This window comes from Mobula hypostoma, chromosome 2 (genome assembly GCF_963921235.1).
Source record: "Mobula hypostoma chromosome 2, sMobHyp1.1, whole genome shotgun sequence".
NCBI lineage: Eukaryota > Metazoa > Chordata > Chondrichthyes > Myliobatiformes > Myliobatidae > Mobula > Mobula hypostoma.
Window position 1 is genome coordinate 219,328,576 of NC_086098.1, and position 23,796 is coordinate 219,352,371.

Sequence of the window (23,796 nt, forward strand, 5' to 3'; positions counted from 1 at the left end):
TCTGCCATGAACTTGCCCTCTCACCCAACCTATCCAAGTCACCCTGCATCCTCTTAGCATCCTCCTCACTGCTAACACTGCCACCCAGCTTCGTGTCATCTGCAAACTTGGAGATGCTGCATTTAATTCCCTCATCCAAGTCATTAATATATATTGTAAACAACTGGGGTCCCAGCACTGAGCCTTGCGGTACCCCACTAGTCACCGCCTGCCATTCTGAAAAGGTCCCGTTTATTCCCACTCTTTGCTTCCTGTCTGCTAACCAATTCTCCACCCACACCAATACCTTACCCCCAATACTGTGTGCTTTAAGTTTGCACACTAATCTCCTGTGTGGGACCTTGTCAAAAGCCTTTTCAAAATCCAAATATACCACATCCACTGGTTCTCCCCTATCCACTCTACTAGTTACATCCTCAAAAAATTCTATGAGATTCGTCAGACATGATTTTCCTTTCACAAATCCATGCTGACTTTGTCCGATCATTTCACCGCTTTCCAAATGTGCTGTTATCACATCCTTGATAACTGACTCCAGCAGTTTCCCCACCACCGACGTTAGGCTAACCGGTCTATAATTCCCCGGTTTCTCTCTCCCTCCTTTTTTAAAAGGTGGGGTTACATTAGCCACCCTCCAATCCTCAGGAACTAGTCCAGAATCTAACGAGTTTTGAAAAATTATCACTAATGCATCCACTATTTCTTGGGCTACTTCCTTAAGCACTCTAGGATGCAGACCAGCTGGCCCTGGGGATTTATCTGCCTTCAATCCCTTCAATTTACCTAACACCACTTACCTACTAACTTGTATTTCGCTCAGTTCCTCCATCTCACTGGACCCTCTGTCCCTTACTATTTCTGGAAGATTATTTATGTCCTCCTTAGTGAAGACAGAACCAAAGTAATTATTCAATTGGTCTGCCATGTCCTTGCTCCCCATAATCAATTCACCTGTTTCTGTCTGCAGGGGACCTACATTTGTCTTTACCAGTCTTTTCCTTTTTACATATCTATAAAAGCTTTTACAGTCTGTTTTTATGTTCCCTGCCAGTTTTCTCTCATAATCTTTTTTCCCCTTCCTAATTAAGCCCTTTGTCCTCCTCTGCTGAACTCTGAATTTCTCCCAGTCCTCAGGTGAGCCACTTTCTCTGGCTAATTTGTATGCTTCTTCTTTGGAATTGATACTATCCCTAATTTCTCTTGTCAGCCACGGGTGCACTACTTTCCTTGATTTATTCTTTTGCCAAACTGGGATGAACAATTATTGTAGTTCATCCATGCAACCTTTAAATGCTTGCCATTGCATATCCACCGTCAATCCTTTAAGTGTCATTTGCCAGTCTATCTTAGCTAATTCACATCTCATACCTTCAAAGTTACCCCTCTTTAAGTTCAGAACCTTTGTTTCTGAATTAACTATGTCACTCTCCATCTTAATGAAGAATTCCACCATATTATGGTCACTCTTACCCAAGGGGCCTCTCACGACAAGATCGCTAATTAACCCTTCCTCATTGCTCAAAACTCAGTCCAGAATAGCCTGCTCTCTAGTTGGTTCCTCGACATGTTGGTTCAAAAAACCATCCCGCATACATTCCAAGAAATCCTCTTCCTCAGCACCTTTACCAATTTGGTTCACCCAGTCTACATGTAGATTGAAGTCACCCATTATAACTGCTGTTCCTTTATTGCACACATTTCTAATTTCCTGTTTAATACCATCTCCGACCTCACTACTACTGTTAGGTGGCCTGTACACAACTCCCACCAGCGTCTTCTGCCCCTTAGTGTTACGCAGCTCTACCCATATCGATTCCACATCTTCCCGGCTTATGTCCTTCCTTTCTATTGCGTTAATCTCTTCTTTAACCAGCAACGCCACCCCACCTCCCCTTCCTTCATGTCTATCCCTCCTGAATATTGAATATCCCTGAACGTTGAGCTCCCATCCCTGGTCACCCTGGAGCCATGTCTCTGTAATCCCAACTATATCATAATCATTAATAACAATCTGCACTTTCAATTCATCCACCTTATTACGAATGCTCCTTGCATTGACACATAAAGCCTTCAGGCGCTCTTTTACAACTCTCGTAGCCCTTATACAATTATGTTGAAAAGTGGCCCTTTTTAATGCTTGCCCTGGATTTGTCGGCCTGCCACTTTTACTTTTCTCCTTAGTACTTTTTGCTTCTACCCTCACTTTACACCCCTCTGTCTCTCTGCACTGGTTCCCATCCCCCTGTTGTGAACTAACCTCCTCACGCCTAGCCTCTTTAATTTGATTCCCACCCCCCAAACATTCTAGTTTAAAGTCACCTCAGTAGCCCCCGCTAATCTCCCTGCCAGGATATTGGTCCCCCTAGGATTCAAGTGTAACCCGTCCTTTTTGTACAGGTCACGCCTGCACCAAAAGAGGTCCCAATGATCCAAAAACTTGAATCCCTGCCCCCTGCTCCAATCCCTCAGCCACGCATTTATCCTCCACCTCATCGCATTCCTACTCTCACTGTCGCGTGGCACAGGCAGTAATTCCGAGATTACTACCTTTGCGGTCCTTTTTCTCATCTCCCTTCCCAGCTCCCTATATTCTCCTTTCAGGACCTCATTCCTTTTCCTACCTATGTCATTGGTACCTATATGTACCACGACCTCTGGCTCCTCACCCTCCCACTTCAGGATATCTTGGACACGATCAGAAATATCCCGGACCCTGGCACCAGGGAGGCAAACTACCATCCGGGTCTCTGGACTGCATCCACAGAATTGCCTATCTGACCCCCTTACTATCGAGTCCCCTATCACAACTGCCCTCCTCTTCCTTGCCCTACCCTTCTGAGCTACAGGGCCAGACTCTGTGCCAGAGGCACGGCCACTGTCGCTTCCCCCGGGTAAGCTGTCCCCCCCAACAGTACTCAAACAGGAGGACCTGTTGTTAAGGGGCACAGCCACCGGGGTACTCCCCATCACCTGACTTTTCCCCTTCCCCCTCCTAACCGTGACCCACTTGTCTGCCTCCCGTGGCCCCGGCGTGACCACCTGCCTTCCACTCCTCTCTATCACCTCCTCACTCTCCCTGACCAGACGAAGGTCATCGAGCTGCAGCTCCAGTTCCGTAACACAGTCCCTTAGGAGCTGCATCTCGATGCACTTGGCGCAGATGTAGACGTCCGGGAGGCTTGGAGACTCCAGGGCCTCCCACATCCGACACCGAGAACAGCAAACTGCCCTCACACTCATAATGCCCCTCTCCTCAAATAACAGCAGAAAATGAATGTCAAACCTTCCTCGCCTCTCCCGTTTCAGCCTAAGCCCGTTGAGCCGAAGCCCTTAAGTCTTCACTCTGCTCCCGGTTCACTCCGCAGCCCGCAAACTATGCTGCCCGCTTTATGAGGCTTTGTTTCTTTTAAATCTGCTGCGCTGCACAACCCGACGTCACACGCCTGCGCAGTCCCGCCTCTCAGAATGCCGTTGGAGAAAAAAAATAACGAAAATTTCAAAAATGTCTTTCTCGGCACTCCCACTCAGACTCCTTCTTCGAATCAATTGCAGAAAACAATTAACCATCTAAAACAAAATTTATGTAAATAAATCTAGAGTGCCTAAGACTTGTGTTGTACATAGTGAAATATATATACTTTGATAATAAATTTACTTTGGACTTTGAAGGAGTTTGAGGAGATTTGGTACGTTCTCAAGGACTCTTGCAAACTTCTGCAGATGTATGGTGGAAAGTTTTCTGACTGGTTGCATCACAGCCTGGCGTGGAGTTTCCAGCGCGCAGGATGGCAACAGGCATCACAGCCTGGCGTGGAGTTTCATTTTCTTGCAGGCATACTCAATAAATCTATAGAATAATAACCAGAACAGAATCAATGAAAGACTGCACCAGATTGGGGTTCAACCAGTGTGCAAAGGACAACAAACTGTGCAAACACAAAAAGAAACCAATAATAATGATAAATAAATAAGCAATAAGTATCGAGAACATGAGATGAAGAGTCCCTGAAAGTGAGTCCTTTGGGTGAGGGAACAGTTCAGTGATAGAGTGAGTGAAGTTATCCCCCTTGGTTCAAGAGCCTGGTGGCTGAGGAGTAATAACTGTTCCTGAACCCGATGGTGTGGGTCCTGACGCTCCTGCACTTTCCTCCTGATGATCTGAGTGGTGGGGGTTCTTGATGATATATGCTGCTTTCCTGTGACAGCACATCATGTAGATGTGCTCAATGGTGGGGAGGGCTTTACCGGTGACGGACTGTGCCATATTATCTACTTTTTGTGGGATTTTCCATTCAAGGGCACTGGTGTTTCCATACCAGGCTGTGATGCAGCCAGACAATTTACTCTCCACTACCATTTATAGACGTTTATCTAAGCTTTAGGTGTCATGTTGAATCTTTGCAATCTCCGAAGTAGAGGCACTGCTGTGCCTTCCTCATAACTGCACTCATGTGCTAGGCCCAGGTCCTCCAAAATAATAACACTGAGGAATTTACAGCTGCTGACCTCTCCATCTCTCATTCTCCCATGAAGACTGGCTCACTGATCACTGGTTTCCTTCTCCTGAAGTCAATAATCAACTCCTTGGTCTTGAGACATTGACTAAGATTGTGTTCTTACCGCATCGCCCAGACAGATTTTCAGTCTCCCTCCTCTATGCTGACTCATCACCACCTTTGATTCAGCCTATGACAGTGATTTCATCAGTAAACTTGTATATGGTATTGGAGCAACACACAAAGTTGCTGGTGAACGCAGCATCTATAGGAAGAGGTACAGTCGACGTTTCAGGCCGAGACCCTTCGTCAGGACTTCACCCTAACTTGTACCTTCCTGACGAAGGGTCTTGGCCCGAAACGTCGACTGTACCTCTTCCTAGAGATGCTGCCTGGCCTGCTGCGTTCACCAGCAACTTTGATGTGTGTTGCTTGAATTTCCAGCATCTGCAGAATTCCTCGTGTTTGCATATGGTATTGGAGCTGTGCTAAGCCACACAGTTTTAAGTGTAAAGCAGATAGAGCAGGGGCTAAGCTCACAATCTAGTGGTGCTCCTGTACCGATGGAGATAGTGGAGGAGATGTTGTTTCCAATACAAACTGACTGGAGTCTGCAGTTGTGGAAATCAATGATCCAGTTAAGGAGGCATTGAAGCCAAGGTCTAGGAGCTTATTGATTAGTTTTGAGGGGATGGTGGTATTAAATGTTGAGCTGCAGCCTGAGCAAACATTTAAGGAATTATCATTAATATTAAAAAGGAGTGGGGTATACACACCCCTGTGGAGTTCCATACTCCATCTTACACTCCCTACAAAATGTTGTTCCCACCCTAACTTGTACCTTCCTGACACATAAAAACTATTGAATCCAATTGAACATTCTACCACCTACTCCCTTTTCATAACATATCAAAAGCTTTTTCTACATCAACGAACACTGGTACCACTGATTTTTAATTAATATGCTTTACAACAGCCAAACTTAATGCCACCGGATTCTGAACTTGTCTCTAACTTCGCCCAGCCCCTCCCCCCGGCAACAACTCTCCTGACGTCAGACGCACGGACGCCTCGACATGAGCGCTGCTGCACCGCGTTACCGCACCGATCCAATATCCGCATCCGCCAGTCCAGAGAAAACATAGTTCCATCATCCCCTTTCACTTTGTGGCAAAGCCTGTGGAAAGTTGAGCCGACACCTCCCCGGGTCTCAGCGGCCCCAGGACGGAGGATGTAGGTGGGCAGCCCGAGCCCCCCGGCTGCGTCCCGTTGGCGACGGCACCGGTCCTTACGCTGATGGATACAAAAGAAGGCCCAGGGAGTGAGGCGGCATGGGAGGCGAGATGGCGTCTTTCAAGATTGCCGTGTTATTTGTGTAGGTTTGTGGGCAGCTCGGGCGTTGTGGCGCCGCTCCTGTACTCAGTTAATTTCACGTTCTCCTCGGCGACGGGGCCAAGGTGAGGGTGAGGCGGCCGCTCGGACGGCGGGTGGCGGTGGGAGCGCGGGAGGCGAGGCCGAGGCGGCCTGACGGAGCGGGGCCTGAGGGCCCAGGCTCACGTCCCCCCCTCCATAGGAGCTCGGCTCAGTGCCTGCGCGGAATTACAGCCGGGCGGCTCAGGCAGTGCGGAGGGCAGCATCACGGGGGCCAGGGCTTGGGAGGGGGAGGGGGTGGCTGGCTGCCCAACAAGGGGGGAAGGTGATAAATGAGGGGTGCACATGGGAGGTGGAAATGTGTAGAGGGGTGTTGAAAAGGACAGGGATCAGGTGGACACGGGGGAAGGGAACAGCAAATCAGTGTACATTAGCTGAGAGGCCTGTTTTTGAGCTCAATGATTGCTTACTAAAAATGTCTAAAGTGTATTTGGTGGAGGGAGTGAGGGGCACCTGACTGTTATGTAGAATAGCAGGCAGGCTGGAGGTTACTAGGGATGTGCAATCCATACATTACGGCATTTTGAAGAAGCCTACAAGAGTTTCTGTTGATGCTGGAAATCTTGAGCCACAAACACACAAAATGCTGGAAGAACTCATCTGGTCAGGCAGACCTATGCAGGGAAATAAGCAATCAACCTTCTGGCCTGGGACACTCAGGCAGAAGGGACAGGGTGTCTGGGGCAGATGAGTGAGGGGCTGGGAGAGAGCAAGAGGGTGACAGGGTGGTGGGGGGAGAGTGGGCAGGGGAATGAAGATGGGGAGAATAGGGGTAGGAAGGAAATGAGGGCAAGTGGACACAGGAGGAAGAGATGTAAGGGAGAGGGACTGATATCAGGGGGAAGAAGCAAGGGAGCTTGCAGCTTTATCTGCAGAAGACAGTATGATGTTGGTGGGGCTCCCTTGCTGAAATGAGCAGCTGGGTTATGGGGGGAGTAAATAGTGGATGTTGGGCCGCTGTGGACAATGGGGAGTGATTCTGTCCTGTTGGTCGTTTGGACTGACTTGGTGTGGGGGAAGTGGGAGGACCTGGATGGCTGAAGAAGAAAGGTATACAACATTGATTGTGGTGTGGGTATGTGGGTTGGTGCCATTCCGCACACCCACATTGCCAGTACCAGATATAGCAGCGCTGATTAATGAGGCCAATAGAGTGCTGAATGGCAGGTTGTAATGGTGGGACAGTTGATGGTGATCAGCAGTGTGGGGTTGACTGCTTTGTGATGGTCAAACTGGGCAGGAAAAGCCAAATCACTTACTAGATTAAACACTAAAGACGTTCAAGCATGTGGCACTGAGTAGAGTGGTCTATTCACATTGCAGAAATCTAGTTGCAAAGTGGTTATGTTTTCATTTCACCGTCTATTCATTTTTGTTTTTTTGCAAATAAAATGATCAACATTTTTCACCATCTTGAATTAAGCAACTAAAGTTGAATAATTGTTTATTTAAATTGTGTGAACTCAACAAATGAACTGAAGGCTTAACTTTGCCATTTGGCAAAATTAAAGCAGAGTTCCTGGCTACAGCTTTATAGAACAACAAATTAAGTATCATGTGGATTGAAAATGGCTGGAAATGTTCTCAAAGTAGATGTGTAGCAATCTGGCCTTGCTATTGCACAAGTTAGAGCAACAGTTCAGTCACTTTCTGATAGATTGGTTTTGGCTCATGTCTCCTCACTATTAAACTTGTTAAGTTCAGTGGAAAGATGTTCATGTAAAAATATCCAATTACCTGGAAAATCTGCCAAAGGCAATGTGTAGAGTTTTTCTGTGGCATTTTTGAATATTTTGCCTAATGTAGTGGTCTTTTACAGTAAAATTGTGTTGGTTGTACAGTTGTGTATCAGCACAGCACAGGTCAATTTCCCTATAGTTTCAATTCAATGTGGCAATCCTCAGCAGTAGCTTTGCTATCTCTGAAGGTGTGCAGTCAAGATTGTGTTGTACAGTGGAAAGGAAAAGTATGTCACATCCAGAGTTTCTCTGCTTAACAGATGATTTCCCTCCACGCCCCTCTGACGTAGTTGGGAACTGCGTACGAGACAAATTACAGCAGTGGTTTGCCATTGCCTTGTGCTGGGTGAGTTTCTAAAGAGATCACCAGCTCGTAACCCAGCACGGATGGAAAGCGTGCAGAGGAGCCGGCTGTCTGGATTTGAACTCGGGACTTTTCGTCCAGAAGTCCGGCGCTGATGCCACTACGCCACCAGCCGGGTCATTGTACAGTAGTGCTGGCATAAATTAAGCCAGTATATGGAATCTCCATACCATCTGCATTTGCACTGTACCAGCATTGGTGATGTGAATAGAAACCCCACTTCACTTCCAGAATAGGTGCAGAGTCATCCAGTAGCTGTGCTCTGTGGTAAGATTGTAATTGTTGTTCCCGATGACCAGTAGGACTAGATGAGTACGACTGCCGGATAACCATGTTTACTGTGAACAGGACAGTCGAGGGCAGAATTAGTTTTATATTTATTCATATTTCAAGCCGGGGGCTTCACTGAAGGGTCAGCTCATACTACCCATCTCTAACCTTCCTTGGAAAGCTGTTGGTGAGCAGCCAGCTGTCTCGAGCTGGAATACTCTGGGGTGGAAAATCCAGAGATGGGGGTGGACTGCAGATGTGTTTCCAAGTCGGGATGGTTAATTGCCTGGAGTGGTGTTCCCACACACCTACTGCCCCGGTCTTGGTAACAGTACAGGATTCAAGCTTTGACCTACTGTTAATTTTGTGATATGTTGCTGATAGAGTTGGTGACCACCCCAGGACAGAGTATTGATTGAAAGCTCGTAGATGATGTCATTAAATGGTTGGACTTTCCTTGTAGGTGGTACTTGAGTGACATGAATATTGCTTGTCACTTTTCAGTCCTGACCGCCGTCTAGGCATTGCTACAAGTGGGTAAGGGTGGCTTCATTTGCTGGGAATTCCGAGAGGCATTTCTGACCTTCCGGAAGGAAAATCGTTGAAGCAGCTGACGGTGGTTGGATCCGGGACACTTTGGGGAGGAACTCCTGCAGACTGGAATGACTGACAACCCAGAGCCACATCCTATTCTGGTGCGTTGTTTTTCCCTTGATGCCCACTGACTTCACTGTTAACAGTTGAAACGGCAGGGGTACAGTGGCGTAGCAGTTGTCATAACGCTGCTACAGCACCAGCGTTGAGTTTCTGTGCTGTCTGTGAGGAGTTTGTACCTTCACCCTGTGACCGGCTGGGTTTTTCTCTCTGCTCTGATTTTCTCCCACATTGCAAAGGTGCACTGGTCCGGGTTAGTCAGTTGTGGACAAGCTATTACGACATTGCTTGTAGGCTGCCGAACGCAATCCTCACTGATTTGATGCAAAACGAGGCATTTCACTATGTTTTGATGTTTCGATGTACATATGAAAAATAAAGCTAATCTTAAATCTCTGGTGCGAATGAATTCACTCTTGTCCTAGCCCTGTAATTTAACTTTTTTAAGATTATGAAGATACGTAGTCCCCTTTTATTGTCATTTAGTAATGCATGCATTAAGAAATGATACATTATTTCCTCCAGTGTGATATCACAAAACGCAGGACAAACCAAGACTGAAAAAACTGACAAAACCACATGATTATACATATAGTTACAACAGTGCACAATACCATAACCTGATGAAGAAATTCCGTGAGCACAGTAAAGTTCAAAGTTTCTCAAATGTCCCACATCTCAGGCAGTCGGGAGAGGGAAGAAAAACTCTCCCTGCCATGCTGACCACAATCCGACTCTGAGTCATCAGAAAGCTTCGAGCTCTGAACAGCTCTCCGACACCGAGTACTGAGCGCCATCTCTGTCCGAGCGATTTGACCTCTTTCTCGGTCGCCAAAAGCAGGCAAAGCTGGGGATTTTGAGGCCCACCCTCTGAAAGATTCCCGACCGCACAGTAACGACAGCAGCGGATGGGTGTTTCAGAAATTTCTCCAGATGTTCCTCTGTGCTTTCACGTCCATTCTCCCATCAAATCAAAAATGGCGTTTGGGTATCAATTGTGATTTAAAAAAAAACACAAACCAGCTTTCAGGACAGCAGCCTGTAGTCTACCATCACTGCAGGACTTGTATGTGTCTGGGGCAAAGAAGCGTCGGATAAAATCATTGCAGACTCTCTTTTCAAAAAGCTCCCTTCTGGAATGTGCTACAGGAATATTAAAAATATTATTAATATCAAGAAAGAGTTAGAGCTCTTAATGATAGCGGAGTCAAAGGATACGGGGAGAAGGCAGGGACGGGATACTGATTGCGGATGATCAGCCATGATCACAGTGAATGGTGTTGCTTTCTCGAAGGGCTGAATGGCCTACTCCTGCACCTATTGTCTATTGTCTAAAACAAAGGTGTTGCACCATCATAAAAGTTTCCTCCTTCAGGCAGTTATTCTGATCAACCATTCTAATTAGTCCCCACCCCACCCCCTCTATCTGTTACCCCGTCACTGCCCTTCACTGTAAACAGTAAACTGCTTTTTGTAATGCTGTTTGCATTGTAAATACATGCTGGTATTTATGCATATTTTATTCCCTATCTGTACCTAAACCACTAAGCCTATTTTTAAATATAATTATTATTCTTTGTAAATGTTGAATGTTTTTTGTTCCATGCCGTGCCAACGCACCACAGCAAATTCCTAATAATGAAAATGTATATGGCGAATAAAGTTGATCCTTGATCATTGTGAAGGTGGGGTGTTCAGCAATAAGCCAAGATGGATAATCTATTCTCCACTTCCCTTCAGCCCTCCCCATCTTGTGGTGGGCAGCGTACACCATTGTGGCCTTCATAGGTGGTGGCATAGAATTCATAGAGTTCAAACGTTATGTTGCAGGTTTACCAGTCACTGGTTAAACCACACTTGAAGTGGTAGTTGTAGTTGTGCTCACCTCACTAGAGCAAGAATTTGGTTGTGCTGGAAAAGGTTTTAAAGTTGGACACAGTTGGTACAGGGGAAATGGGCATGGAAAAGAATGAGGAAGGAATGGAGAAAAATGTTTATACCCTAAAGCAGCTTGTACTGTCGTAATACTTTGTGTCAACAACCTGCAAAAATGCAAACCCAGTGACAATGAAGGTAGCTGATTTGTCCCCGTCCAGCCACCAACTTGGTAGTTGAGCACTAAGAGAAAAGCTTTGGATGTTGTCTTTTTTAATTTCTGTGAAAGACAGTAGTAGTGATGTTTCTTTATAAAATGGCGGTTCCTCCTCCTTCACACTGCTGTCTTTCTTACAGACTCCAGTAGAAGGGGAGCACGATGGAGCTGGAGGAGAACGCGGTGCAGAGCAGCAGTGACGCTGCTCCCTTGGGCCAGGAAGAGCCCTCTGAGAGCGGCATGGTGGTGGAGACGTCTGAGGCTGTGTCTGCAGACAGCAGTGACACAGTAACTACCCACGGCATGGGGTCTGAGGCAGACAACAGTTCTGGCATTGACTCGGGCGTGGGCCAGAGTTCAGAAGAATCCATGGTATGGCATCCTGACGGGAAACGTGAACAGGAGCAATGAACAAAAACACTCAGACTGAACTTGTTCCTTTTGCCCACCATGTTCTATGTAATCAGTTTGGGGTGGGAAAGATCATTTAACTTCTCCGAAATTTTTTTGGATAGTTTAAACTCTTTATTCAGTCATTTATTAAACTTGTTAATTTATTCCCAGGCTTCTTTCTTTGGGTTGAATCCAATTAACCATCTTTCCATTATGATTCATACTAATTCCCAGTATTTTGTATTGATTTTAATAGCATCTAGTGAAAGAGTATTTCAGGTGCGGGCCATGCATGTACTAGATCATCATTTAATTCATTTTGCTCAGGAAAGTTCTAGATTTGAAACAATCGTAATGATATAATAACTGATTTTATTTATAACTATTTACCACTTTATGTACTTGCTGTGTTTATTGAATTAACCCACTTGGATTAACTTGTATAACAGCTTGTATTTAAGCAATATTGATTACGCTTTAAAGAATGCACTTGCAAGAAGCATCCTTGAAGGGAAAAAGTGACCAAAACCTCTGGTCAAAGAGAGGATGCTCCTGGCAGAATAATATTTGGATGGGGCAGAAATTTCAGAGCTTGGCAAAGGATGAGAAACCGGCTCACAGTATATTAGAATCACGTCGCTCATCATTAACTCTCAGAATGATAAAGGGATAAGTTTTAGCAACAGGATTGAGATAGAAACTAGTTTTTTTGTTTGTAGCTGAGAATAATAGGCTCTGTAATAGGATATGGGTTGTTTGGAGTTTCATGACATGCTTGACCCAAAATGCTGATCAGGAAGTGTGGGAGAATCGTGGATAAAATTTTTAATGGGGGGATGGTGGGTGAAGACTTTTCAGCAAAGACCAGACCGTTGAAAAGATGTCTGTCAACTTTAAATTGTACTGTTAACTCATACTAAAACGTGTCAGAATTTTACCTATTTTTAAGTGCAAGCTATAAATATCGGTTTAAAAGTTCAAATTGTATTTTTACAATTTATGTTCTTGGAATGCAAAAGGTTTGTTGGCAGTGATGTGTGCTAGGCCTTTCTTGTCATGTAGAAAACTGAGGGTAGGCAGTCTGATCAGCTTATGATGAAGAATGATCCTGCTTAGAGCTTCGAATTATCTCAGACATGATGAACGTATGCATGATGAGAATCTTAACGCTTTTCCTTTTGCTGTGATATTTCAGGAGGTGGTTCCTGAAACAAGTTCCAGCACAGATGTCATCACCGTTGCTCACCTTCCAGATTCCTCATCTATTGCTCAGTCCACCATCGTATCCAGTGTCTCCACGGTGACACAGTCCATCATGGTGTCTGAGTCTGGCCAAGTTCTGGTCCATTCCAGTGTTGCACCTGATGGAACCATGATCGTATCTGATTCTACTGCTTCTACATCCTCCGATCTTGGCTCAGCTATTGATAAAATTATTGGACCTGAGGCCATGCAAAGTGAGTGGCTTACCAAGGCAGCTAAGGGCCATTTTACTGGTAGTTAGTTACCTTGGAAATGTAATGACTCATTGTAGCATGGCAATTGTGATACTGGGCCATTCATCCAGATATGCAAGTTTCAATCCCACTGAGGAGTTTAAATTCAATAAAAAATAGAATGACAATCATGATGTTTCATGATTTTTAAAACCCCTACTCATCGATTAATGCCCTTCAGGGAAGGAATCCTCTCATCCTTGATAAGCCCAGCATTTATGACTCCAGACCCATAAGTATGTTACCTCTCTCTTCCCTCCTCATTTGGGCAGTTAGGGTGAATAATAAGTGCTCACAGTTTGAATGAATAAGTTAAAATAAATCCTAACTAAATTGAGTGAGACCAGGGTATATTTAAAGCTTGTTAGTTAGTATTGGGATATTTAAATTAATGACAAAAATCATCTATCTTGTAATATGTTCCATATAAATCTGCAAGAAGTAACAATTTTGAAATCCCTTGAGTCATAAGGTTACACCCAAGCCTCAGTTTAGCTTGCTCGCTGGGATATGTATTTTAGCGTCTGGTTGTTCAGTCAGATTTCTAAGGTGTGTTCAGCTGAAAAGACATTCCTTTGTTGATCATGGTGATGATATCTATCGCTAGGTTGTATCGCTGTAACGAGTGCGGGAGATGAAGGAGCTGAAGCCACTCAGTACCTTGTACTGCCAGGCCCTGATGATGGTGAGAACATAACTTCTCTTGAAATGAAGCCGGCGGTGTACATTTAATTGGAAACATAATTTCTTTGAATTTTATGTAATATGTTGTATGCTTGATACTTGCATATAGTATGCTGCAGGCTTAGAAGCCGTTAAATGGCATTTTGATTTGTTGTGCAGTGTTTAATGTTTTCTGTTGTGTGTAAGCTCAGCAGTACTGAACCTGCTGCTCACTGTTTGTGGTGTATGGGGATGATCTGTAGGCTGCACTATTAGAGTCAGAGAATACTACAGAAAAGAAACAGGCCCTTCAGCCCACCTAGTCCATACTGAACTATTAATCTGCTTAGTCCCATTGATCTGCTCCCGAACCATAGTCTTCTACACCCCCCCACCACCATTCAAGTACCTGTCCAAATTTCTCTTAAATATTGAAACTAAATTCACGTCCACCTCTTTGCAGGTAGCTCATTCCATATTGGAATACGTGTAGCCAGGTAGTTTGCTGTTCACAGTAATTGATGCCCATTAACCCTGGACTTTGGTTTGTGTGTTTATTCCTCCAGGTGGTCCCATTGATTCACAAATGTCTACCTCCGAGATGTCCAGCTGCAGGCTTTCCAACCTTTCAGGGGACGGGTTGGCAGAGGGGCCAACGTCTACTTGTGCGGACCATCTTGAACAGCACGACCTGTCCAACTTGGAGGACATGATGGAAGTGGTGGTGGTGCAGCAGTTCAAGTGCAAAATGTGCCCGTACAAAAGCATTTCAAAGGATAACCTTATCAATCACATGAAGGAGCGACATCTCAACATTGGTAGGTGTCAGAATCTGTGAAAGAGATTCTGTTTCAGACGTTCAGCCAGGATGCAGCTGCTGCCTGGACTTAAGCTCGGCACTGTGCTCCTGCATTACTGAAGGCTGCTTCATGTAGATGCCTTTGAGTGTCATTCCAGACATTCGGACCGTACTGGGACATCGATCTGATTCCAGTTCACTGGGCTGCATTTTCACAATCAGAATTGGGTTTATTATCACTGATGTGTCATGAAATTTGTTATTTTGCAGCAGCATTAGAGAAATACATGAAAAATACTATACAACAGTAAGAAGTGCATATAAAACATAGTGCAAAAACAGAGTAAAATAGTGAGATAGTGTTCATGGACTACTCAGAAATCTGACGGAGGAGGGGAACAAATGGTTCCTAAAACATTGAGTGTTTGTCTGCAGGCTCCTGTACCTCCTCCCTGATGGTAGGAATCAGAAGAGGGCATGTACTGGGTAGACATGATTTTCTCTACTCTTTTTGAAGAGGGCACACCTCACACTTCACTGTGGCCATTTGCGGACTGTGCTGTAGGATCAGGGAACCTTTTAAAAGAATGTTAAAGTTGTGAACAACCTGGTTCACCTTCAGGCAGTGGCCAGTCAAGGAGATTGTTCACAATCCAGTCAATGTTTTAAGTAGTTCCTCTATATACAGTACTTGAAAATTTGTTCTAATTTAGTTCTGGATGTCTGATGAGCAAAGTGGCCAAAAGTAATGCTGAAGGTGTCACAGGAGTATATGGTAAAACTGGCTGCACACAGAACCGGACATTTTGCTTACAGATGAAGTTGCCAAAGTCGGCCAGTAGCCAATAGATGGCAGCCAATCTGTACAGATTCTTCAGTTATTCTACAGGTAATTGTCCAAGAATGGAAAGAGGAGGCAGTATTTAGTGCAGTTAATTCTCTGTTTGCATCAGGATAGTCATAGAACAAGGTGAGGCAGTCCCTCCCAGCTGGACAAGGGAGAGCTTTCAGTATAGTACCGTACAGTAAGGTAATTGACACAGGCACAATTGTTCTTTGACCTCCGAGAGCAATTGCTTCTGTATAGTATTGTGATGTTTCAAAGCTTTTTCTGCCCCTTTTCTATATTACATACACATGCTGTTTACCAATCAGCAACTTCATAGTAGGGTGCTGTTGTGATCCCATGTTGAACAAGTGAGTGTAGATGTGGGTCCCACCACTCCAGCATGTTTAGGAATATTGGTGAGGTTGCTCTTAGCTTAACTAGAAATTAATCTGCAACTTCTGTAGCAAGCTGGCTGTTGGAATATTGTTGCAATAAGCAACAAATAATCTCTTGTAGTTTTTTTTTCTATTTTAATGTTCATAATCTTTCTCTCTAACACACTTTCAAAAGGAGAGAGTCCATTGTTACATTTTCTCACTCTTGGGTCTACTGAATACAGATTTTAAAGTTTTTGAAAGTTGCTATACAGAATTATATTTTGCAGAGCAATAGTTGGTACTTTGTAAATTTTATCTTGACTTCCATACTGTCTGTTTTTTTTTTAACCTTAGGAGGCTTCCTGTGTAAAAAGAGAGGACGAGGACGGCCAAGAAAGCAGAGTGCCTCACCAAGATCAGAGGAAGTGAAAGGCCAAGAGGACAAGGAACAAGAGCAAGAAGATGAGGAGGATGATATTGTGGATGCTGGTGCTATTGATGACCGAGAAGGTAATGCACCATTGGGACTTGTGCAGCCCTCAGCCCCGTTCTTTAATTCCACCTGGCTCAAAAGAAGAGGACAGGAAAAGTAGCAAATGCTCACCACCGTTATGGTTAAATGGAAACTGGCATTCTGGAAGTAGTAAATCAAAGACTTCAGATTTCTTTTCAACACCTGTTTGCTTTCTCTCCCCAAACCTTGGCTGTAAGATCAGAGTTCATGCACAGCCAGTTTTGGAAACAAGCTTTACTCTTGGCTTAGGTCAGCTTAGCTACACAGTTTTTTTTATATATAGGGAGTAATGTCATAAAATGAATAGATGTGGAAATTTAACTTTATCAAAATCAAATCTAAAAAAAACTGGTGATGATGGGAAGTACAGTGCCTATAAAAAGTGTTCAAACCGCTCCCTCCTCCTCCCCAGCCTGGAAGTTTTCCTGTTTTATTGTTTTACAACATTGAATCACAGTGGATTTAAGTTGGCTTTTTTTGAAACGATCAACAGAAAACATGTCTCAAAAGTGAAAACAAATTTTTACAAATTGGTCTAAATTTATTACTTAAACACAAAATAATTGATTGCATAATTACTTTCAGCGTTCAAGTCAGTATTTAGTAGATGCACCTTTGGCAGCAATTACAGCCTTGAATCTTTGTGGATAGGCCTTTATCAGCTATGCACATCTGGACACTGCAATTTTTCCCCATTCTTCTTAACAAAACTGTTCAAGCTCTGTCAGATTGCATGGGGATCATGAATGAACTGCCGTTTTCAAGTCCAGCCACAAATTCTCAATTAGATTGAGGTCTGGACTCTGACTTGACCTCAACCATTCCAGGGCATTAACCTTGTTGTTTTTAAGCCATTCCTGTGTAGGTTTGACTTTTTGGTTGGGGTCATTGTCTTGCTAGAAAATAAATCTTCTCCCAAGTTGCAATTCTTTTGCAGACTGCACCGGGTTTTCCTCCAGGATTTCCCTGTGTTTTGCTCATTCATTTTGCCCTCTACCTTCACAAGCCTTCCAGGGCCTGTTGCAGGGAAGCATCCCCACAGCATGATACAGCCACCACCATGCTCCATGGTAGGGATGGTCTGGTTTTGATGATGTGTGGTGTTTGACTCACGCCAGACAGCATTTAGTCTGATGGCCAAAAAGCTCAATTTTGGTTTCATCAGATCATAGAACCTTCGTCCAGCTGACCGCAGTCTCGCACATGCCTTCTGGCATGCTCAAGCCGAGATTTCATGTGAGTTTTTTCAACAGCTGGCTTTCTCTTCGTCACTCTCCAATAAAGCTGCAACTCCCATCTCAGGCACTAAAACTTGTAACTCCTCCAGAGCTGTCGAAGGTCTCTTGGTGGCCTCCCTTACTAGTCCCCTTCTTGCAAAGGCACTCACTTTTTGAGGACAGCCTGCTCTAGGCAGATTTACAGCTGTGCCATATTCTTTCCATTTCATGATGATTGTTTTAACTGTACTCCAAGGGATATTCAGTGACTTGGAAATTTTCTAGTATCTTCCTCCTGTCTTGTGCTTTTCAATAACCTTTTTGTGGAGTTGCTTGGAGTGTTCTTTTGTCTTCATAGTGTAGTTTCCATGCAATCAATTAATTTGTGTTTTATATTTGTCATTAAGTTAAACCACTTTGAACAGATCTGTTTTGACTTTGACATGAAAAACTCTTTCTGTTGATCAGTGTCAAAGCAAGCCAAATTAAATCCACTGTGATTTAATGTAAAACAATGCCCAAGGGGGGTGGGTGGGTGAATACTTTTTATAAGCACCGTACATGGCAAGTTAAACCATGTCTGTGGTAGATAAACAATTAGCAGTTTAGGGTGAGGACAGTTTCAGAACTGGGAAGGAGACAAAAGCTCATTAAGCTCTAAGAACTGGGGGATAGTGTATGTCTCGAAGTAACACTGGGATGACCTTGGGAATAAGTTGTAACTTAGTGTAAATTGTGATAAGTTTTATCTAGTCAGTCAGTGAATGGAAGCAGTTTAAGAACGAGAACATAGACAAAAGAATGTGAGAGTTGCAAAATGGCACAACAGGAAGCCGTGCTCGGAAGTGTACGGCACCTTCCGAGAGGGAAAGAAGGGAAAATAAACAGCCGATATCATAGTAACACACACAAACTCAGCAGGCCAGGCACCATCGATGGAAAAGAGCAAATTGTTGACGTTTCGGGCCAAGACCCTTCATCAGGATAGTGAAATAAGATTGTCTTGTTTGTCAGCCAGTATCGTATTTGGATGACTGATACAGTGAAAAATAAAGTTTGCTGAATTTGTTGAATTTATTTTCAAGTCCTGAAGGCTGGAAAGTGCTCGGATTCAACCTAACGTGTTAACTCTGTTTCTCTTACCAAAATGCAGTCTGACCTGCCCAGTATTTCCAGTATCATTTGTTTTTATTTAATACGTATTTGCATAAGCTAATGTTTGTCAGGCAACAGTCATTCTGCCAGTTTCACTAACAATTACTCCTTCAAGTAGAGAAATTGCTTCCTCCTGAGTAAGTTTTCATTCTACAAACTAACCCCTCTCCCATTAGCCGACAGTGATTATAACCCGGCGGAAGATGAGACACGTGGAAGGCAGCTGAACTACAGCCGCAGTGTCACCACTTCAACCAGTGATCGGCCTCGCAGGCGGCCGGGGAGGCCTCGCAAGGTTTTGCACACAGAAGCGACATCTGCGATTGATGGTAAAATATGTTGCTGCGCAGTTCATGTGACTTGTGGATTAAAATCTGGCTCCTCCTTCAATATACATGGTGTTTTGCAGCAGAAATGTGCTTGATTTTTAAGATCACTGACAACACTAATTTTGCGACTGTATTCTTATTCTGAGAGAAAACAGTTTTCCCTTTGTTTCGTTAAAACTATTGTTAGGTAACGTTGCATAGTTTAAGATGATCAATAATATAACCATGAATGGATTGAGATTTGAAGGTAGAGTAGCAAATCTTATCCAGGCCAATGACCATTACGTGGAACATTGTACCTTTAAGTATTGGAGGCGTTGCTGATAACTCAAGACTGTCTTGGTATCCTAAGTGGAATTAAACCACTCCCGTACTTCTTGATTGTTCTTGATTTGATTAGCCATGGAACGGTATTGTTACAACCAAACAGTCCTGGTCTGTTCCTGGAGTCTCCGAGACCATTACTGTGGTATTCCATTTACTAGGCATTGCCTCAGATAAGGCCTTTACCTCTTTTTATCACCTGGTTCTAATCTTGATTTTCATATCAGCCTAAAGTCCTTTACTCTCGTGCTTGTCTTGTGATCTGATGTTTCAAATTTAGTCACTTCCTATTTCTTGCTACATGCTCTCAGTTGATTAATATAGAAGGTACTTCAACATAAGATTTCACTTTGCTTCATTGCGAGCCCTGTCTCTGTGACTGCAACAGTCCAACCCTTCACAACGAAGTGCAATGAATGTAAAAATCAAATTGTTTCACAGTGCTTCACAAGAGTGTAAGCAAACAAAAGAAGAGGCAAATGAGGTATTGGCCCAGGAGACTTGAAGCTTGGTCATGCCAGAAGAATTGAGCAATGTCTTTGAAGGTGTTTGAAATTAAAGGTTTAGAAAAGATTGCACATCTTGGGCAGTTGTGGTTGTGTCAGAGTCCTGTAGGAGCATTGGAGTTGAAGGACAGTTGTAGGAACAGAATTAAGGCAATTTTGGAATTGATCATGAATATATTAAGGTTACTGGTAAATGGAAGAAGGGAAATTAAAGAGGGCTTAGAAATACAGATGAAGGCACTGCAGATGGGCTGAGATGAAGCAGAGAGATGAGAAAATAAGATCTGGGGAATGAAAACTTGCTCCAGCATCAAATGACTTTATGACTGCAGACAGTCAATTTGTCCACGACTGGGTGTTATTGGCAGGATGGCCACGGTCAAACAACATGGTAGTGATGTATATGTGAGTGTCACAATCAAATGTAGGGTCTGATGTGATAATTAGATCAAGTTTCAGCAACTGGAGAGGCAACAATAAAATTGTGAGGAGTCTCTACTCAGCTTCACTTTAGATTAATATATAGGGAATAGTCAACCGTGTTAAAACCAAGCAAAAGGTAGAGAAGGGAAAAAAGGCTAAGTAATAGGATCTGGTTTGTGATCCACCAGAGACATCTAAATCATAGTTATGGTATGGATAGAAAGCAAAGTTGAGGGTCAATAGAAAGCAAGTTTGGAAAAGATAGACATTAGCTATGGGAAGTACTATTAATTCACAGTATCGTCGATTAATTTAGATGAAGAAACTTGGAGATGGGATGCTAACTGGCAAAGGCATCAAGTCGTGTCAAACCAGAAATTTGGCAATTCTACACTGATAAATTGAAAGCCATACTGATTACTCTCTGATATGTAAGCCCAACGCACAAATCCACTCATTAGCACAATTTTACAATCCTCCTTTAGGTCTGAAATCTGTTTGTATGGCCCTGAATCGAACTTTAATTATCATGTGTAATTCACCAAGATCATTTTTGTCTTCGTTCCTAACGTGCCTCCATTCCTATTCACTATTCTCTTCTGAAACCCTCATTTACAGCTTTTGAATACCTCAAAGGGAACCAGGTATAACTTGTATTTTTGTCGCACCACTCACAAATATAGGTGTGCACCGCTTAACGTCTATTCGGGCAACGTCTGATCGCATATACGTTCGTAGTCCCGATTGGAGAACGAGACGTAGCGGACGTAACCAATCTCGTGTATTGCGCGTCTCTTGAGTGTAGTAGCATTATCTCTCTGTTTAACTTTCTTTCGAAAATATTACCGTAAAGTGCATCATGGCTTCCAAGCGCCGCAAAACCACTCCTAGTGATAGCAGCAGCAAGAGGCAAAGGAAAGTTTTGACTTGGAAGTGAAACAGAAGGTTACTAAACATATGAAGGTGGAAAACCAGTAAATGCTATTGCTCGGGATTTAGGCATGTCGCACTCAACAATCACGACGACCCTGAAAAACAAAGAACAAAACTCTCAAAGCTGTTAAAGAATCGGCTTCACTGAAAACTACAAGGCTCACGAAAATGCGAGAGGGACCTATATTGGATTTGGAGAATTTGCTAATGGCATGGATTTACTCAATGCAGATACACTACAGTACTCCATATAGGTTTGATAAGTATATAATATGGTGTTCGCACAACGTCCAAATCACATAACGTCTGATTTCACAGAAAGCATTGTGGATGTTAAGCGACGCATACCTATTTAGGATTCTTTAACTTCTGTGAGATCTTTTTAATGTGTCTTCCATTTTGGTATACTGGAAAACATGACAGCCTATTTAGAAGCAGCAAAGCTCTGAAAATAACATTGAAGCCAATAACAATTTTAAACTGCTATGTTGTTGGATTTGTTTGAGAGATGAAAATTGGCTTTGGCTCCTGACGAAGGGTCTCGGCCTGAAACGTCGACTGCACCTTTTCCTAGAGATGCTGCCTGGCCTGCTGCGTTCACCAGCAACTTTTATGTGTGTTGCTTGAATGTCCAGCATCTGCAGAATTCCTGTTGTTTTTGTACGTTAGTGTTGGGATGAAATCAATCCATGAAGGAAAGATCAGCATGTTAAATCTTTGAACAGAAAGAATAGTACTTAGAACTCTTTGCTTGTGTGCAATCCCTCTTGCAGCAATGTCAAGACTTTGAAATTTGGAGCTCTGGTACAGCACAGCTGAATCTGTATAAATTATGTGCAGAGTGCGTTTTACCCATGATCTCTGATGTAGATGTCAGATGGCAGTGTAGTAGCATCCGCACCGGACTTTGAAGTGAGTGGTCCCGGGGTCCGAATCTGGCCAGCTCCTTGCGTGCTTTCCATTTGTGCTGGGTTGAGCGTCAAACTAGCAACTTGATCTCAAAAAAGACAAAAATACTAAAGGAATAGCAAGGTTGCCACCCAATGTGCCTCAATGTGCAGAAAGGAACAACAATCTGATGTGGATGTAAGTGCTGTCATGGAACCTTAGTTCACACTGGTTTAATGCTATTCATGTTGGCCTTCTCTATTTCTTGTTTCTTTAAAAAACAGCTTCAACTTGTGCAGTACTTTGCAGCATTCTAAACTGGCAATGTTCCAGTTGCCTATTCTCTCCTCCTTTTGTCAGCTTATTGACCTCTGTTGGCCTGCTAAACCTTGATTTACAAAGTCCTCATCCCTGGTACAGTATCAGAATCTTTCTGGCTCTCATCTGTGCAATGTTTTCATTGCTGCCGATGCACTGTTAGCGACAGAGTCTGTACAACCATCCATTCTATCCTAGAATTTCTTTTGTAAACCCTTTCATCCTGTGTCATCTCTTCCTACCTTTTTAAAACACCTTCTCAAATCAACATCTTGGACTCTCAGTCCTCAATTCTGGCTCTACTGAATACAGGTTTCCCCCGCCATCCGAAGGTAGAGCGTTCCTATGAAACGGTTTGTAAGCCGAAATGTCGTAAAGCGAAGAAGCAATTACCATTTATGTATATGGGAAAATTTTGTGAGCATTCGCAGACCCAAAAATAACCTACCAAATCATGCCAAACAATACATAAAACCTAAAATAACAGTAACACATAGTAAAAGCAGGAATGATATGATAAATACACAGCCTATATAAAATAGAAATACTTTTCCACAATCATTACTGCACTGCTCTCCGTAGCGAAAATCACATGTGAGCGCCGTCGGCAGAAAATCTCACACAAGCGCTCTCGGCAGAAACGCGCATGCGCTCTCCAGTAACCTTTAAGCTATGAAGCTGCCAAATCATACCAAATAACACGTAAAAATACACAGCCTATATAAAGTAGAAATAACGTATGTACAGTGTAGTATCACTTATGGGAATCGGGAAGACAGCGCCGAGCACACTGATGATGGTGTGTTAGACTTGTCAGAGTTTGGGTGGTGCAGTGGCCCCCACCCTCCAGGCCGCTGAGCGATACATTGCCGTGAAGAACGCAGGGGTCCAGCGGTAACCGGGAGGTACACAGCACATCTTTAAGAAAAAAGCAGAAATAAACAAGCTAATTAATTAGGTGCCGCCCGACACGTAATTGTCGGCCCAGATCAGTGCCGATTTCCGCTTGTGTCGTCTCTGATCTGGGCCAACATTTATGTGTCGGCGGCACCTAATTAATTAGCATTTTTATTTCGGCTTTTTTCTTAAAGATGTGCTGTGTGCCTCCCGGATAGCTTTGCATTCTCTGCGAATCGGTATCTGTCCGTGGTCTGGGGGTTGGGGTGGTGGGACACTGGGGTGTCATCTCGTCTCCTGTTTCCATTAGAGCAGGCAGCTCATCTTCTTCTATCTCTGCCCGCCTCGATGTCGAAGGTCGAGGTTCATCGTCTGCTGTGGCTGATGTGGAAGGCTTGCTTGACTGCTGAGTCTCGCGCATTTTTTATCACACAGTTCTTTAATAAGGACTCAAACCATCCTGCAAGTATCCCCTAAACTGACATACCCTTTCAAAATTAAAGTTGTACTTTATCATTACTCATTCGGTTTCGATTGTTATCCTTTTTTCTTCCAATTGCATTAGCTCTTCATCTGTCAGTTCTTGGTGATGGGATGCCAAAACCTCTTCAACACCATCTTCATCAGCTTCCACAAGCCAAACTCACGATGTCCTTACTTTGTTCACCACGATCAAAATGCTTAATTAT

General features: G+C 43.7%; 1 protein-coding gene across 2 annotated transcripts in view; it reads left to right on the forward strand.

Moving 5' to 3' along the window:
• Positions 1–5,440: 5,440 nt before the first annotated feature.
• The window catches only part of znf335 (zinc finger protein 335), a 69,840-nt gene continuing 51,484 nt past the window's right edge, over positions 5,441–23,796 (forward strand). Inside the window, exons 1-7 of one of the 2 annotated variants that reach the window (XM_063041511.1) lie at positions 5,441–5,871; positions 11,187–11,418; positions 12,635–12,896; positions 13,543–13,620; positions 14,165–14,416; positions 15,958–16,113; positions 18,666–18,818. In XM_063041511.1, the coding sequence (XP_062897581.1) occupies positions 11,209–11,418; positions 12,635–12,896; positions 13,543–13,620; positions 14,165–14,416; positions 15,958–16,113; positions 18,666–18,818 (1,111 nt within the window). In that variant the 5' untranslated portion in view covers positions 5,441–5,871; positions 11,187–11,208. Of the gene's footprint in view, positions 5,954–11,186; positions 11,419–12,634; positions 12,897–13,542; positions 13,621–14,164; positions 14,417–15,957; positions 16,114–18,665; positions 18,819–23,796 lie in introns of both variants that reach the window. The other variant, XM_063041510.1, reaches the window with a different exon arrangement.